Here is an 18,642-nt window from a genome sequence, read left to right on the forward strand (position 1 = left end):
TTGCCCTGTTGATTGGCAGGTTCACAGTGATAACACTATATTTTTATTAAAAAAAAAAAAAAAAAAAAAAAAAAGAACGTCTTTAAAGGGCAAACAAGCAGTTCACAGAGGTCAGAGGTGTCAGATACACACACACACACACACACACACACACACACTCCGGAACCACAAAGTTACAGGTCGTTGTGAGCCACCGGGCCTGCGAGCCGGGAATCAAACTGGGGGCCTCTGAAGAGCAGTGTGTGCTCTTAACTGCTGGGCCGTCTCTCCAGCCATACTTTTACAACTTTTCTCTTTTGAGACAGAATCACGTGTAGCCCAGGCTAGCCTCAAACCCACCACGTAGCTGATGCTGCTGGTCTCCAGCAGCCACTTCCATTTGCTAGTATTGCGGGTGTCCCGGGTGCCACAGGGTCTGGTGGACTCGAGGCCCGCTGCCAGATCTACGGTATGTACCTCAGCTAGAGAAGGCGGAGGAGAAGGAGAGCGAGGCTGGACCTCCAGAGCTCCTTAACCCTGCCCTCTCCAGCTCTCACGGTCCTTTATTCTTTCCAATGAGGTGTCTTTATCTGCTGTCCTGCTCAGAGGGGTGGGGCTTGGTTTCCAAAACCAACAACAGCCTCAGGAAGCCTCTTCTCCAGGGCTGTCAAAATAGGACAAGTGCTATTTCAGGACCGCGGCCCTCTCTTAGGTCTCCAGGCTCTGAAGTGTGCACAGTACAGGGACGCTGCAGTGCGGAGTCTCTGGTCCGAGAAGGTTGCGGTTTCCTCTCACCCTCTGCGTCTAGTCGTCTAGTCTCTTGGTTGGTCGTGTGGGCACCTTAGAGAAGTTTAGAGCTCAGGAGACCCCTCAGACTCTGGGATTAGATCCACAGAGGGCGTTACCTTGCACAGTGCCTGGTAAGTGGATGGATGCTTAGTGCATTCTGGAAATGAATGAATAGGTCCAAGTTTACAAAAAACAAAAACGTAGACACTTCTTAAACACCAACCAGATAGACCTTAGCAGTCAGTAGTGTAGGTCTGGCCGTCTTGACCCTAAACAGAAGCATATATTTCAGTCTTTTTCGTTTGTTAAATTTAGGATTTCGTGTAGCCCAGGCTGGCCCTGGAAATCCTGTTAGTCCTGCCAGTGCCTCCCAGGGTCACAGGCGGGCATCGGCATCCTGCCCGCACACTTCTTTTAAACCACCAGTGCTCAAAGTAGCTTCCGTTTTACATGAGGCGTAAAGTCATAATGGGTCCGAGTGGTTCAGAGCATTCTAGTGTTCAAGTTGCTTTTAGAGGTTACTAGGGAGCCAGAGGTGGGCTGGGGAGGAGGTGTAGAATGTCTTCCTTCCTTCCTTCCTTCCTTCCTTCCTTCCTTCCTTCCTTCCTTCCTTCCTTCCTTCCTTCCTTCCCTCCCTCCCTCCCTCCCTCCCTTCCTTCCTTTCTTTTTTCCTTTTTTATTCTTTGTTTTGTTTTGTTTATTTTTCTATGTAGCCCTGGCTGTCCTGGAGCTCGCTCTGTAGACCAGGCTGGATTTGAACTCTCAGAGATCCGCCTGCCTCCCAAGTGCTGGGATCAAAGGCATGCGCCACTATGGCCTGGCCTAGAGTGTGTTTACTCTTCAGGAACTCTGTTAGGAGTGTGTTCTAGATGGAACCGTTAGTGGACCCTTGCTGCGAAACTTCAGAGGCTGGGGTTGTGAGTTAAGGGCACCGAGGCCCACTTTGCCCACTCAGTGGACCCGTGAAAACACCCCACCAAGGAGCTGGTCAAGCCATCTTCTAATGCAGCCCTGCTGGGTAAAGCAAGCTCAGATCTGACTAGGAAACCTCTGTGAGCTCCCACACATAAGTCTTGTTCGTTGGTTGTTTGTTATTTTTTGAGACAGAATCTCACCTACTGCCCAGTCTGGCTTTAACCCTGTATGTAACCCTGCTGTCCTTGACACCTCCCAATTCCCACATCACAACCTCTGTCCCTGCACCTAGCCCTCCAGCTCCGTGTAGAGATACTCAGGTTCTCTAGTTTCATTAGCAGTGGCTGCTCAGCATCCCAAGTTCCATACCATATGCCTTACAATCTTGTGCTTTTGGTCACTGCTCACCAGTTTGTAGGTATGTGGCACCACCAGCGCCAGTTGGTATTGTGAACACACCGATTTCAAAAAGTACTGCGTTTATTGATTTATTTGTGTACATGTGTGCATGGATGCACCTGCCATGGTAGGTGTGTGGAGGTGAGAGGACAACCTGTGCTGGTTAATTCTCCTCCTGTCGGTACATCCAGAGTCTCAAACTCAGGCAGTCAGCCTTGGCTGCAAGCATCTCTACCCACCCAGCCATCTCGCTGGCCCCACACTGGTTATTTTTAAAGATGCACCGTCGATACCTTCTTTTAAGTCTTAGTATTTCTTATATCAGCCAAGATAAATGATCACTTCTTCCTAGTCAGTAGTTAGCCAGTTAAAGAGTGTCTGGAATGTGTGTGTGTGTGTTGGGGGTGGGGGGGCGAATCTAGACAGCCATGGGGCCTGTGACTTGCCATTTAGGCTGAGATCAGTCTGGTTTTCCCTTCTCAAGCAGCTTTCCTGCTAGTATACACAGAACATTACCCAGTCGGTGGGGCCCAGGCTTTGATTTGCTCCTATCTGTCTGTCTGTCTGTCTGTCTGTCTGTCTATCTATCTATCTATCTATCTATCTATCTATCTATTTTTGAGGCAAAGCTCATGTAGCCTGGGCTGGACTCAAAACTTCTCCTTATTTAAGGATCCTGGACTCCAGATTCTCTTGCTTCCGCCTCCCAGGTGCTGGGATTCCTGGTGTGTACGACCATCCCTGGTTCAGATTCCCTACTCACAAAGCGTTGTAAGCACATGCTTACACACCCCAGCTTTTCATAAAAAGGAAATGATCAAAAGCAGTTATGGGGCCCGGGAGATGACTGAGTAAGTGAGGTGCTTGCTATATAAGCATGACTTGAGTCTGGACCCCAGAACCCACATAAAAGCCAGATGTAGCAGCTTACACCAGGTCCTGAGGCAGGCAGATCTTAGGGGTTCTTTGAACAATCCGTCTAGCCAAAGTAGTGAGCTTCAGTGTCAGGGGAAGGTCTGTTTCCATAGAAGGTGGAGAGCTGTCAAGGAAGATACATGAAGTCAACCTCTGACCTCCACACACATGCAGGTAGGTATACCTGTGTAGCTGGAGAATTTCTCTCCAGCTCCTGCCAAGTCCTGCCAGTCCCGGAGCCCACATAAAATAAACACACAGACTCTTATTTTATTGAAACTGCTTGGCCGTTAGCTCAGGCCTATCATTGTCTAGCTCTTACTCTTATATTTAGCCCATTTTTATTAATCTATACTTTGTCGCGTGGCTCGGGGCTTACCGGCATCTTCACATGCTGCTTGTCATGGCAGGTGCTGGCACTGTCTCCCTCCGCTTTCCTGTTCTCTCTATTTTCCTCTCTGTTAGTCCCGCCTATACTTCCTGCCTGGCCACTGGCTAATCAGTGTTTTATTTATTGACCAATCAAAGCAATTTGACATACAGACCATCTCACAGCATACCTGCACACACTAACATACACACACATGCAGGTAAACACACCTGCACTCACCCACACACTTGAGCATACACTACATATACACACACAAAATCAACAGACATGTACAAGTGTGAATGTGCAAGGATGGTCTCCTTTTGTAAGCACTTTGGGAGTTTTTGTCTGGCCTTACTGTATGATAGTTTTTGTTTTTGTTTTTTTCTCGACTGTCCGGTGAAGCTTTCTTTTTCTTTTTCTTTTCTTTTCTTTTCTTTTTTTTTTGTTTTTTGTTTTTTGTTCTCTTTTAATGAAATCTTGTCTCATTTGCACCAGGAAGGGACCACGTTGTGTTCTGTGTCTGTAAATCTTATCCCGAGGCTTCCTAGCAGGGTGGTTCCCGCTGCTGTGGCGTGGGAGAATGAGACAGGTTGGCCACTAGGTGTTTGTCAAGGGCCGTGGGAACTTCACCTGAGTACCTCAGCGAGTTCACAGAGACTATTCCCCGGTCTCCTCTCACTGCGCCTCCCCCTTCTCGAGGATAATGGATGAAAGTGTTCTGTCCTGTCGCACGAGGAACAAGCATGGTTTTCTCACTGTGGCAGGGGGAGGAAGTGCCTGTCGGATCCGGGCCGTTGTGGCTGTCACTCGCTGTGTCTGGTCTCGGGGTGACTGTGTGACCGTTGGCATTCATCCCTGTGGGTGTGTGGATGACTCGGATTGGCTTTTCCTAACCTGTGTCTTTTTAAATTTTGTCCCCTAGGTGAATGTGGGATGTGTCCCCAAAAAGGTAAATCTTTAATTTCTCCTTCTCTCAATACTCATGGTCGGAATAAGGGTGTCCCAAACGTACCCGTTACAGATTGTCCTAGGTAGCCTTCTGTTGCTGTGACAAGCACCAGGCCCAAAAGCACCTAGGAGAGGAAAGGGTTTTTTTCGGGTTACAGCTCGCAGTCCATCACAAAGGGAGGTCGGGCCAGGCGCTGAAGCAGAGACCATGGCGGAACACCACTTGCTGGCTCACTGCCCGTGCCTTGTTCAGCCTTTCTTCTGTAGTCCATAGTGTGCTGGACCCTGTGACGTCTGTCAGTGTCTTAGTGAGGGGTTCTGTTGCTGTGGAGAGACACTATGACTGACCACGGCAGCTCTCACAAAGGACAACATCTAATGGAGGTGGCAGCTTCCAGCTCAGAGGTTCAGTCCATTATCGTCATGGTGTGGAGGCAGGCAGACATGGTACTGGGCAATTCTGCCTCTTGATCCAAAGGCAACAGGAAGTGAACTGTGACACTGGGCGTGCCTTGAGCATAGATGAGACCTCAAAGCCAGCCTCCACAGTGACACACTTCCTCCAATAAGTCCACACCTACTCCAGCAAGGCCACACCTCCTAGTAGTGCCACTCCCTTTGGGGGCCATTTTCTTTCAAACCACCGCAGTCATTAATCAAGAAAATGCCCCACAAATTTACCTACAGGTCAATCTAATGGAGGCCACAAACCTACAGAGAGCCTCCTGCCTCTGCCTCCTGAGTGCTGGCATTAAAGGCGTGCTCCACTATACCCTGGTAGTTGCCTCATAGTTAGCAGAACAGCCTGAAATCACTCTTGTCAGAAGGATAGAGTGAAAGAGCAATCGCCAGTAACTAGAGAATAGGCCTAAGTTGCTGCCGCCATGCTGAAGAGGCCTGAGCCAAAAACCCTAGAGCAGTTGATAGAGAGGCCCTCTCTCTGGAGGGTGTCTGGTGCTACTGTGTGGTCCATGACGTGACCTGGGAGTAAATAAGTGTAATGCTGCAGGATGACCGAAGTTAAAGTGACATTTGCTAACGGAATTTATTTGTGGCATTGGTAAATCTTCCATATGCATTAAGATAATGGAACAGTTAAAGTGGTTAGTAGTGGTAGTCTGTTGCATGGATACTAACTAGCCAGTTTGAACCTTCTTCTGATGGTCAATTGGCATAAGCAGCCTCCAGAGAATGAGCTGAATTCCACAGAGGAGAATGCAGCCTCTGTGGTCACATACGTCCTTAAAAGGGTAGGCTGACAGTTCCTGGCTGCATAATAGGATTTATTACCTTTAACTTTTAAACTCTTCACTTACCTTGTGCCTTTTCTTTCTAAATGGTAGACTTGTAAAGTGGAGTTGTATTCTGTTTCCTAGAGCTGAATGAAAAAGGACAAAGCTTACAAAAATAGAGAATTTAAAACAGGAGTAAGAGCAATGGTAAACAAAAAGCATAAGCAATACGGGAAACCTTTAGAGGAACAGTTATGAGACTAGTAATAGTCAGTTATGTAAAAATCAGTTATGTTTCCCTCGTGGTTTTTGTCTTTCTTCGGCACTCACGCCTGACTAATTTTGACACTTCTTTCCTAGGTGATGTGGAACACAGCTGTCCACTCAGAATTCATGCACGATCATACGGATTATGGCTTTCAGAGCTGTGAGAGCAAATTCAATTGGCAGTAAGTGCTCAGGGGCTTCCGTTCACATACAAGTACGGGGGGTTTTGAAACTTTGAGGGCCGGGGGTTTACTGGGTCTGAATATGTACAGGACTGGGCATGTAGCTTGGGCTTGCATTAGTCCTTGCCTGGGTTGTGTAAGGGCCTGGGTTCCATCAACCCTACTGCCGTGTGTGTGTGTGTGTGTGTGTGTCTGTATTTATGCACAACGTAAAATTGGCCATTTTCACCATTGTAAATACACAGTTTGGCTTCAAGCACATACACACTGTTTCACAGACAGCACCCCTTATGAATTTCCAGAACTTACCCATCATTCTGAGCAATCATTGCCATTAAATAATAACTCCTGATTCCCTAGTTTGCTATCAGCCTGTAGGATCATACGATCTCTTTTTAGGCCTGATTTCTTTTTTCTTTTCTTTTCTTTTTCTTTTTTTTTTTTTTCCCGAGACAGAGTTTCTGTGTGTAGCTTTGGAGCCTGTCCTGGAACTCACTCTGTAGACCAGGCTGGCCTCGAACTCACAGAGCTCCGCCCGGCTCTGCCTCCTGAAATCTATTGTTCAGGGTCACAGTTAAGGTTTGACTGGCTGGAGTGGGCTCCCATCCTCCTCACTACCGCCTGCCACCTCTGCCCTGCTTCCTCTGTGCAGTGTGCCAGTGTGCTTATCCAGGCATCTTGCCGTCACCTTGGGTTGCTTCTACATTGTGACTGTCGTGAGTGATGCCTCAATGAAGACTGGCGGACAGTCATCTGTTTCCAGTCCTTCTGGGTCTGTACCTAGAAGGTACAGAATCATGTGCTGGGTAATAGAACAGTCCTGTGTGTAACTCTCTAAGGTATTGCCACCAACTTTTGAAGCCATCAATTTCTCAAGGAATTTAAATAAATCTGTTCATGTAAAGTCCATCGGGGACCGTGCTGGAACAGCTCTCCTGCTTTGTTTGTTTGTTTCTAATATTTTATTACTGTGTGTGTGTGTGTGTGTGTGTGTGTGTGTGTGTGTGTGTGTGTGATGTATGCATGCTGCAGCACGTGTGGACGTCAGAAAACAGTTTGTGGGATTGGTCCTTCCACCTTGTGGGCATGGGATTGAGCTCAGGCAGTCCGGCTTGGCAGCATGCGCCTTTACCTACTGAGCCATCTGGCTGGCCCGTCTCTGGATTTTCTACACAAAAAGAGGCGTGTGTATACCATAGATGCCACCTGAGCGTGCTCCAGGACGGAACAGGCCCTCAGCACCTGAGAAGCCTCAGACGCAGGGGGACACCTGTCTTCAGACACTTGCTTCCTTTGTTCGAAGGGACAGTCAGTGGTCTTGGAGGCTGGGGCCCTGGCTGCTGGGTGAAGAAAGGAAATACCGTCTGAGTACTGACTCAACTCCGCTCTCTTTCCAGTGTCATCAAGGAGAAGCGTGATGCCTACGTGAGCCGCCTGAACACCATCTACCAAAACAACTTAACCAAGGTGTGTAGGCTGGCCTTTGAACTTGGTGAAGGGGTCGTAGAGCAGGCACCGGATCTGACCAGATAAAAATGAAGCCTTTTGGTGTGTCTTAGTATGTCTTACTTTTTTTTTTTTGGTTTTTTGAGACAGGGTTTCTCTGTGTAGCCATGGCTGTCCTGGAACTCACTCTGTAGATCAGGCTGGCCTAGAACTCACAGAGATCCGCCTGCCTTTGCCTTCCAAGCGCTGGGATTAAAGGCGTGCTCCATTCCTACCCGGCTATGTCTTATTCTATATTTTTCCTATTAATAATTTCGAAGCTGACTTTACTGAGCCCAGCAGACCCCTAGTGTCCAGTGTCTAGCTGTAGAGTCTCTTTTCTGCCAAGAGTAGACAGTGTATGTAGGTCTGTAAACCAGGTCTCACCTCATGTATGCATGCTGAGTAGGTCTGTCCCTCCAGTTAAATCAGGAGAGAGGGATTTACAGAACAGTGTGCTAGTCGAAGCCAGGAACACAAGCTGAAAACCCAGTGTCGAACATTTGCTCAGAACAGCTTCTTACAGACCGGATTCAGAAATGTGATTTTGGAAGTAAATTCTTACCAAGAAAATTCTACAAAGGTGTATTTGCCTACAAGAAATATTTGCCTTCTGTCCCTCTCTCCCAATGCCCTTTTTAAATTAAAGATTTATTTTTACTTACCTGTGCACGCGTGCACATGTGCGTGCGTGCGTGTATACGATGCGCACGCGCAGATGCCCATAGAGGCAAAGAAGGTGTCAGATCCCCTGAGCCGCAGTTACAGGCAGTTGAATCACCTGACATGGGTGCTAAGATCCAAATCTGGGTCCTCTCGAAGAGCAGCAAACCCCCTTAACCCCTAAGCCATCTGTCCAGCACCCCTCCTACTGTGTAGGGTCTTAGAATGTAGCCTTGGCTGGCCTGGCACTCACTATAGAGACCAGGCTGGCCTTAGAACTCACAAAAGTCTGCCTACCTCTGCCTCTTGAGTGCTGGGATTGAAGGAGTGCGCCACCGTGTCCAGCTCCTACTGGAATTTCTTTAGTGGAGCTAACTAATTTTTTTCTTTTTCTTTTTTTTTTTTTGGCTAACTAAATTTTAAAGAAAGAGATGGGCATATGAGATGGCTCACAGCTAAGGACACCGGCTGCTTTTCCAGAGGGTCCAAGTTCGATTCCCAGTCACCCACATGGTGACTAACAACTATAATTCCAGTTCCTGGGATCCAATGCTGTCTTCCGGCCTCTGCAGGCACTTAGCATGTATGGTGCCCATGCATACATACAGCAAAACTGTACACATAAAATAAAATAAATCTTAAAAAAAAAAAAAAAAAACAAGATAGGAAAGTTATTGAGAAATCAGCATGTGTACAAAGCTCAGGCTTGGTGTGTGGTGGAACTCACTCTGACCTTGCGATAGGGTTGGGCTGGTAGGAATTCCACAGCAAAAGAGACTTTGATGCCATGTCCCAGACAGTGCCAATCTTTCTCCCAACCATTACGTGTGCTGTCGCTACCCAGCCCTTTTTCTCCCAGGGAGAACTCACTGCCCCCCGCCCCTCCCCAAGAAAGGCTGTTAGGAATGCTTGTGGGTTTGGCATTAATTGAAATTCAGTTCATTAAGCCAGGCACCTGCAAGAACAGGCCTGGAGGGGAGGTTGGGAGGGAGGAAAGAGTTCAGAACCAGACATGCTACAAAACGTTGACTCATTCCTTTGTGTGAACATACTTACGTGGCTCCACTAACTTTTAATAGTCCACCTTTGTGTGCCAGGACATAGGTCACAGCTGGCTGGAGTTTGCTGGCAGGCCTCAGATTGACCCCTTGTACAGGGATCCACTCAGAGCAGGTCAGGCATTAGAGTTCCCAGAATTTCCACGGTAGAGCGTCTCTGTGTGGTTTATTGTTTTGAACTCTCTTCCCACCAAAGACAGCAAAAGGTGGCATCTTCTGTCTTGGCCGCAGTATTTCTCTGGTGTCTGTTCCTTTCACCTTTATGGTCTGTCTGGCATGTCATTTCCTAGTGTCTTTTCATTGTCGGGAAATGAAAAGACTTTCACCTTCAACTCTTGGAACCAAAGGTACTGTCTTTTTCCTTGGAGTGACTGGCATGGCTTTTGTTCTCTTGGTTTCGGCTCAAGGTAGCGCCGTCCTTTCTCCTTGTTACTCACATCCAGCACCTAACGGGCAATGAGCTCTCCCGAGTATCCGTTACCAGTCAGGAGGTCTAAGAATGTGAACCACAGAATCCCTCTTGTTACTGACAAATCCAAAGTTAAAATCTTAAGTGGAGCAATGTGCGGTGGCATTTTATAATCCACCTATAATCTCAGCTGTGAAAGGCTGAGGCAGGAGGATTGCTATTTCAAGGACAACGTGGGTGTGGCTGGAGAGATGGCTTAGCAGTTAAGAGCACTGGCCATTCTTCCAGAGGACCGGGGTTCAATTCCCAGCACCCACAGGGCAGCTCACAACTGTCTAACTCCATTTCCAGGGGACCCTCACACAGACATACACGCAGCCAGAACACCAATGCACATAAAATAAAAATAAATCAATTATTTAAAGAAAAAGGAAAACTTGAGCTACAAGAGCCAGGTGTCGTGCTGAGCTTTGTATTCCCAACACTTGGAAAGTAGAGGCAGAAGATTTTGTTTTGTTTTGTTTTGTTTTTCGAGACAGGGTTTCTCTGTGTAGCTTTGCGCCTGTCCTGGAACTCGCTCTGTAGACCAGGCTGGCCTCGAACTCACAAGATCTGCCTGCCTCTTCCTCCCGAGCGCTGGGATTAAAGATGTATGCCACCCCTACCCGGCCAGATAGATACTTTGTGAGACAGAGGTTTCCTATAGCTCAAACTGCCTGTGAATTTGCTATATAGCCAAGGATGACCTTGAGTACCTGATCCTTCAGCCTCCTCCCAAGCACAGGATTATAGGAGTTAACTACCACTCCCAACCAGGTGTGTTTTTTTGTGTGTTTGCTTTTTAAGTCTTAAGAATATGCTAATGTCAATGTTCCTTCTCCAGTCCCACATAGAAATCATCCACGGCTATGCAACATTTACAGATGGTCCTCAGCCCACGGTCGAAGTCAATGGACAAAAGTATACTGCACCTCACATCCTGATTGCCACAGGTGGCGTGCCCACAGTTCCTCATGAGAGCCAGATCCCAGGTGAGTCTTCCAGAGGCCAGTACGGTCAGAGAGTTTACAAGCCACGTCTTGGGATCTGCCTACACTGGTTCTGTCCTAAGAAAGGTCAGAAAAGAAGGTCTTGAATCTCCGTGGTAATTGACGATGAGCCAAAGAAAGCTATTTCATCCAGCTCAGTGTGGGGCGTTTACCCGCCACCCCCACAGCTTCCCAGAGTTTTCTTGAGTGCGAGCAGCAGGAAATATTAGATAGAAGGATTTATAGCGGAGATAAACAGATAGAAAATAAAGGATAGCCTCGAGAGGGCCTGGAACCTATTCCAACGGGCCCCGACTGTCTCTGGTCCAGGGTTTTTATAGAGACGCCAAGGGGGTGGAGCAAAAGACCTCCTCCCCCAGCACAGCCAAGTGCAGGCCATCTCAGACACCTGCACTCAGGCCCGTGGTCCTGATCATCCTCTATTCAGACCTGCTGGGTAAAGCCACGAGGAACCCCAGAACGGGCTCCCACAGCTCAGGAAGAGAAATCATGGAGAACTTCAGCTTTTCGTTCCTGGTGTGGCCCAGAGTGCTGCCCACCTGGGGTTGTCAGACAAATTATTATTTCTGAGACTCAATATACAGTTGTTCAAGAGAGAAATCTTGTAAAAAGGATAGCTCTCCCTATTCCAAGTTTTTGTTTCTTATACAGCAAGATGTGAAAGATTGAACTAGCCATGAATCTCAGAGGTGGTCCTATCTGCCTGTGTATCTATGTGTTGGGCTAAGAGCTAGGGATGAATCATGAACAGATGACCATGTTCACTCCAAAGACAGATTACTCATTCTTTCTCCCACATAATATCAAGTGTGAGACCTTGGTTCTGTTTGGAGCAGTGCAAAAAAAAAAAAAAAAAAAAAACATGACCTGGAGAGAAGGCTCAGCTATTTAGAGCACGTGGTACTCTTACAGAGTACCTGAGTTCAGTTCCCAGCACCCACATGGTAGATCACACCGTCTGTAACTCCAGTTCAGGGGATCCAGTGTCCTCTTCTGACCTCCACAGGCACTGCACCAACGTGGTACACACACACACACACACACACACACACACACAAATAACGGTGAGGCTATAGAGATGGCTCCATTTTTTTTTTTTTTTTTTTTTTTTTGGTTTTTCAAGACAGGGTTTCTCTGTGTAGCTTTGTACCTTTCCTAGAACTCACTTGGTAGCCCAGGCTGGCCTCGAACTCACAGAGATCCTCCTGCCTCTGCCTCCTGAGTGCTGGAATTAAAGGCGTGCGCCACCACTGCCCGGCGAGATGGCTCCATTTTAAGAGCACTGGTTAATCCTCCAGAGGACCTGGGTTCAATTTCTAACACCCACATGGAGCTTAACAGCCAACTCCAGTGCCAGGGAATCCAGCCCCCTCTTCCAGCCTCTCCAGGCACAATATACATGTGATACACAGACATACATGCAGGTAAAACACCCATACCCATAGAATAAAATAATACTTTAAAAAGCAAAACAACAGAACATTATTATAAGCATTATTTTTGAGATTTTATTTATTATGTACACAGTGGTCTGTCTGCATATGTGCCTGCATGCCAGAATAGGGCACCAGATCTCATTCTAGATGGTCGTGAGCCACCATGTGGTTGCTGGGAATTGAATTCAGGACCTCCAGAAGGGCAGCCAGTGCTCTTAACCTCTGAGCCATCTCTCCAGCCCCCAGCCTCACCTTTTAAATGACTCTAAACGTTACTTCATTGATTAAGGTAATAACAAGAAATGCATCGTCTAAGCTCTCTAAGGCGCCAGATGGTGAAGGCAGAGATGGTCTTGAGGTGGGTGTAGAGAGCTTTCATTGGCAGCTTGAGCCTAGAAGAGTGGGGCCTGAAAATGAGGGGACCAAAGTCTCATGCAGTAGCCAGCTTTATTCAGAGCATCAGGCAGCTTGTACTCTGAGGGTTAAGAAGAGTCACCTGAGTAAAGTGTCCAATCACAAGGACAAGCCACATGTGACAAAACATGTTTTTCCATAAAGTCCTATGACTAACAAGAGCTGAAGTAAACTCACTCCTATCTACTAAACACATTGTTCCAAGAACAATTCTATGTTTCCAAGAAACTGAGGTCACAGGACTCTTGTCTTGGAGTGTTTTCACAAGCACCCAGAATTCTTACATGATGCCATTCTTGGACTATGTTCAGACAGAAGGGAGGATCCACATGGACAGGCATGACCCAGGAAGACTTCTAAGAAAGGGGCTCTCAATCAGAACTATGTGCTGAGAGAGAGCAGAGCAGGAAGAACCAATGAGGAATGAAGACATCTCTGAAGGCTTTTCAGCCAGTTCAGTCAGTTTGAAGGCGCTGAACTTCTGGAGGCAAGAGCTTTGGGTCGGGACTAGAATTAGGTTATGATGGAATTATGGGAGCCTCCTCAAGCCAAAGTCACTTTGGTAACTGCAGCAAATCATTGTTGGCTTATAAACAGTGACAAGATCTGTGTGATGTTCAGAAAGAATGCTGACAGGGACTGGATGAGGAGAGACTTTCCATAGTCTGCAGGAGGTGGAAGATAGTTCTGTATGGGTGCTCTCACCGGAATTGAGATGGGAGACTCTCAGCCACGTTCTGTAGAGACTTGCTGAGCCTCCTACTTGGACTAGGGGGAACAGGCTGAAGACAGCCCACGAAAGGTCGGATGCTGTACATCTCTGATTTAAAGAAAGGTTTCAGGGGGTTGGGGATTTAGCTCTTCACCACAGAGACCTGCCAGGGTGTGCCGTGTGCTCATGGCTCTTAAATTTGGAAAGATGGGTATATCTGTTCACTGAGCAGATCCAGATTAGGAAGCGAGTGTTAGAGAAAGAGGCCCTGTCTGGATTATCGGGACAGGGTACTTTACTTCCTCTCACTAAAATGGTAAGGGGCATATAGTTTGGAAAATTAAGATTTAAAACATCCATATTCTGGAAATTGAAAATGTGAAATGCTCCAAGAGCCAGTTTTTTGACATACCACAAGCAGAAAGTTCTGCCCAAGGACACTTTATTTCATGTATAAATTTTTTTTAATGTTGTTAAAATATTTTGTGTTGCTCGCGCGCGGTTCCTCTCCTCCCCCCCCCCCTTACAGATAGGTCTTGAAGAGCTCCAGTGGCACTATGATCAGCACACGGTACTTATAAGATAGGCCTTAGGGGCTGGAGAGATGGCTCAGTGGTTAAGAGCACTGACTGCTCTTCCAGAGGTCCTGAGTTCAATTCCCAGCAACCACATGGTGGCTCACAACCATCTGTAATGAGATCTGGCGCCCTCTTCTGGCCTGCAAGGACACATGCCGCCAGAGCACTGTATGTATAATAAATAAATAAATCTTTAGCAAGATAGGCCTTGAAGCCCAGACTGACCTCTAGTCCACTCTCTACTTTGAATTCCTGGTCCTCCTGCCTCTGTCTCCCCTGTGCTGGGGTTACAAGCTTAGGACCTCATGCCCAGGTTATTATGTACAGTTTAATCTTCAGCTGTATTCCTCAGACGTCTGTCTCAGTTAGCATTTCTATTGCTGTGATAAATCACCATGGCAACTTGGGGAGGAAAATAAAGGTTTATTCTGCCTCGCAGATTACAGTCCATTGTGAAGGGAAGTCAGGGCAGGAACTCAAGGCGGGAACCTGGAGGCAGGAACTGAAGGCCATGGAGGAGCGCTGCTAACTGGCTTGCTTCCCATGGGCTTGTTCAGCCTACCTTCTTTTTTGGTTTGTTTTTGTTTTTTTTTCGAGACAGGGTTTCTCTGTAGTTTTGGTGCCTGTCCTGGATCTCACTCTGTAGACCAGGCTGGACTCGAACTCACAGAGATCCTCCTGGCTCTGCCTCCCGAGTGCTGGCATCAAAGGCGTGGGCCACCACCGCCCAGCCTCAGCCTACCTTTTTAATACAACCCAGGACCACCTGTCCACATTCATCAAGAAATGCCCTATAGACATATTCCCAATTCTGAAAAACTTCTGAAATTTGAAATTCTGGCCTCACGGGTTTCAGATAAAGGGAACTCGAAAGAGAATTGAGAAGCAGGACAGATGTAAATATGGACCTGGAATGTTTGAGGAGGAAATCAACACTGCTCCTGTCTGTGTAGTCTTGAAGAAGAACTGGTGGAAGCCAGGTGTGGTAGTGCATGCCTTAATCCCAGCACTTGGGAGGCAGAGGCAGGGCAGGCAGAGCTCTTGTGAGTTTGAGGTCAGTTTGGTCTACATAGTTTGAGTTTCAGGATAGCTAGGGCTATGTAGAGAGGCCCTGTCTCAAAAAAAAAAAAAGTGCAGGAAGTGAAGGGTGCCGAGACCCGACTCCTGGCTTCCTGGCTTGACTTGGAGTTAGACACAAAGCAGAGTTAGCAGAGTGTTCATGACAGCTGACAGGATCTTGGTCCTTCAGGGGAAAGCTAAACTGACTTACCCTTCACCGTTCCTATTTCTTGAGATAAACATAAAATGTAGACTCCAGGAAGCCGTGTTCTCAGTGGAGGTCTAAGAAAGCTGCGGAGACAGTGCATTGGCCGAGAAGAGTATTTGGTTCTTGAATAGCTTGTGTTTGGGCCAGGCATGGCAACTTATACTCCAGATTCCCACTGTTCCAAGAGGCTGAGGCAGGAGGATTGCCATGAGTTTGAGGCCAGCCTGGGCTACGTAGGTAAGTCCCAGGTCAGCCCAGATGACAGTGTGTAACCCTTCCTCAGCCCTTGCTGAAAACAAGGTTAAATAGTGTGTTCATTTTACCACAGTGTGGTGTTTTTCTCCGTAGGTGCTGGCTTGGGAATAACCAGTGACGGGTTTTTTCAGCTGGAAGACCTGCCCAGGTAAGCAGACGTGACGCGTATTCATCTCTCCCTCTCCTGGGAACCAGTGCGCTTCCTTTTCTGACGTCTTAGTTGACTTACCTGCCTCAGCATGAGCCACCCTGAAGTGTTTTTAGGCTCCACAGATACGATGTGAGTGAGCGTGCATCCCGAAATAGCCAACCATGACTCAGTTGTGTTTGGGTGATGATATAAGTCATTTTAGACCCACCCCTGAGCAAGCTTTATTACGTATTGCCCATTACATATTTTAGAACTACTTAATGAACTTTTATTGATGTGAATACAAGCTTAATGAATGAATTAATTCATGCTATAAAGAAAAGGGCTCTGGGAACAAAGGGAAGTGAACTCGCACTTCAGCTAGGTGTGGTGCTTTGTCCACATCACAGTTGCTGGAGGCTGGAGTAGAGAATGGCAGGAAGCTAGGCACGCCAGGCCAGGCTAGGCAACCTGGAGCAACCCGTGTCTCAAAAAAGAACAACCAGCCGGGTGGTGGTGGCAGAGGCAGAGGCAGGCAGATCTCTTCTCAGTTCGAGGCCAGCCTGGGCTACAGAGTGGATTCCAGGAAAGGCTCCAAAGCTACACAGAGAAACCCTGTCTCGAAAAACCAACAACAACAACAACCAAATGTGGCACTGTACTTGTGGGGCACTTGGAAGGCTGAGGCAGGATAGCTTTGCTGGATAGTGAGTTCAAGGCCAACCTGAGCTACATAGAGCTTCCCTCCCTCCAAGCTATTTCGTAGGTGATTTCTTTTTTTCATTCCTTTTTCTCTTACAAGTTTTTTTTTTTTTTTTAAATCATAAATTACAGTCCTGAATAAATCCTGTAGGTGAGGTACCAGTGCACCTCATGGTTCTGTTTTTGCCCTCAGAGGGTTTATGGCTGGATGGGGTGGGCGGCTTGAAGCCTCTGGAAGGCGGTGGTGATAGTTCTCAAGGCATCAGGAGGCAAAAGGGCGTTGCTCTGGGGACGCGGAAGTTGGAAAGTGGTTTTCAGTGTGTGCTGTAGTGATGGGGGTGGGATGAAGGGCCAGTGGGAGCCAAGGGGAGCAGTGGGCTCCTTGTAGCTCTCAGAAAAAGCCGTGTGATGGCGACCTGTCCTTTTCACTCGAATGCCCCTTCCCCACAAAAGGTACGCACCTCTCAGGAATCCACAGCTGTCTCTGAGGTCTCTACCCTTCAAGTACTCAGTCCTCTTTGGCCAGCTTCAGGGTGTGTTTCTTTAGAAATTCTTCATGGGCCAGGCCTTACGATTTGGATTTATTTATTTTTTTATTATTTTATGATTTATTTATTTATTATGTATTCAGTGTTCTGGCCACATGTCTGCCTGCAGGCCAGAAGAGGGCGCCAGGTCTCATTACAGATGGTTGGGAGCCACCGTGTGGTTGCTGGGAATTGAACTCAGGACCTCCGGAAGAGCAGCCAGTGCTCTTAACCTCTGAGCCATCTCTCTCCAGCCCACCGTTTAGATTTATAATCCCAGCTACTCTGGACGTCAAAGATGGAGAATTGTAAATTCAAGGCCCCTTGGGCTATTGAACAGATTTATTGCCAGCCTTGGCTACTTGGCCAGGCTGGTCTTTAAACTTTATTTATTTATTTATTTTTTAATTAAGGCTGGAGATACAGCTCAGTGGAGAGGCGTGTCTAGTATGGAAAGAAAGGGCCCTGGGTTCACACCGTGTCAGTATCGGAAAAAGCCAGAAAACACTTTGAAGGCAGAAACCGTTACCTATCCCATCTAGCGTAATGCCTAGGACGATGTAGGGCTTCAGTGTCCAGAAAAGCAGGAAGGTGGAGAGAGGAACCGAGAAAAGCAAGTGTGGGGGTGGGGGTGGGGGGGGGGGGGCTTACGGAAAGGAAGGGGTTAACACAGGAGTGAGAGGTCCCAAGATGCCAGAGGAGCTGTGTTGCAGGTTTTGAAGAGTATGGAAGCTTCTAGTCATGCTCAAGATTTTAGGTTAAGAGGGTCCTCACCGGTCATTTGCAGCCATTTGAGGTCTTTATCCTCCAGCCAGGCCAGGAGGCTTCTGTAGGCTGGCATGTCTGTGGAAAGTCCTGGAAGACAGTTCCTTTGTTCTTTGCACAGTGGGAGAGGTGTGCTGGAGCCTTGGGAAACGTGTAGTAGCAATCTCAGACTGGGACTGGGACTCTCCATGCCTCAGCCTGGAAGTAAGCCTGAAGCAACAGGGTTTCTCCATCACTGATCCAGACAGTCATTCAAGCATTTAACTGGGGCTTAAGCTCCTTTGTTAAACCGAAATGCATTCGGGAAGTTGAGTTCAGCGGCCTCCTGGGCCACCCAAATGCTGGGATTGCTGGCATGAGCCACCATGCCTGACTTAAAATGGCTTTCTTAAATTGGCCTTAGGTCAAGCTACAAGGATTAATAGAACTGGGTAATGAAGGAGGAGAAATACCCGCCCGGAAAATGATGGTGCTGTTAGATGTCTGTATGGAACATTGGCGGGGGTTCAGGACCAGTCTCAGCCACGACTTGTTGGCTAGCTGAGATACAGAGGCTGTCATTCATAGATAGATAGATAGATAGATAGATAGATAGATAGATAGATAGATAGATAGATAGATAGATAGATAGATAGATAGACAGAGATAGATAGATAGACAGAGATAGATAGATACATACATACATACATACATACATACATACATACATACATAGATGATAGATAGGTAGGTAGGTAGATAGATAGATAGATAGATAAAAGTAGGACATAGGAACCTTACATGTCAAATAAAAATTTCTTCTTTCTTTCTTTCTTTCTTTCTTTCTTTCTTTCTTTCTTTCTTTCTCTCTCTCTCTCTCTCTCTTCTCTCTTCTCTCTCTTCTGTTCTCTTTTCTTTGTTTCTTTGTTTTTGGAGGAGGGTTGAGATAGGGTTTCTCTGTGTAGTCCTGGCTGTCCCGGAACTCACTCTGTAGACCAGGCTGGCCTTGAATTCACAGAGATCTTCCTGTCTCTGCCTCCCAAGTGCTGGGATTAAAGGCATGTGCCGCCACCGCCGCCCCCAGCAAGATAGCTTTCTTTTCTGGGGGAAAATTTTGTTTTGTTCTGTCTGAGAATAACGCCTCGCTGTGTAGCTCTGGATGGCCTGGAACTCACACCAGGCTGCCTCCGCCTCCAAGTGCTTGGGAGTGCAGG

At 47.3% G+C, this 18,642-nt stretch overlaps 1 protein-coding gene across 1 annotated transcript in view; it reads left to right on the forward strand.

Annotated features, from left to right (window-relative positions):
* The window catches only part of Gsr (glutathione-disulfide reductase), a 42,683-nt gene that overhangs the window by 8,833 nt on the left and 15,208 nt on the right, over nt 1-18,642 (forward strand). Inside the window, 5 exon segments of the mRNA XM_028877187.1 lie at nt 4,293-4,319; nt 5,911-5,999; nt 7,397-7,466; nt 10,498-10,645; nt 15,419-15,473. Of these exon segments, the coding sequence (XP_028733020.1) occupies nt 4,293-4,319; nt 5,911-5,999; nt 7,397-7,466; nt 10,498-10,645; nt 15,419-15,473 (389 nt within the window).

The sequence above is a fragment of the Peromyscus leucopus genome, chromosome 17 (assembly GCF_004664715.2).
Source record: "Peromyscus leucopus breed LL Stock chromosome 17, UCI_PerLeu_2.1, whole genome shotgun sequence".
NCBI lineage: Eukaryota > Metazoa > Chordata > Mammalia > Rodentia > Cricetidae > Peromyscus > Peromyscus leucopus.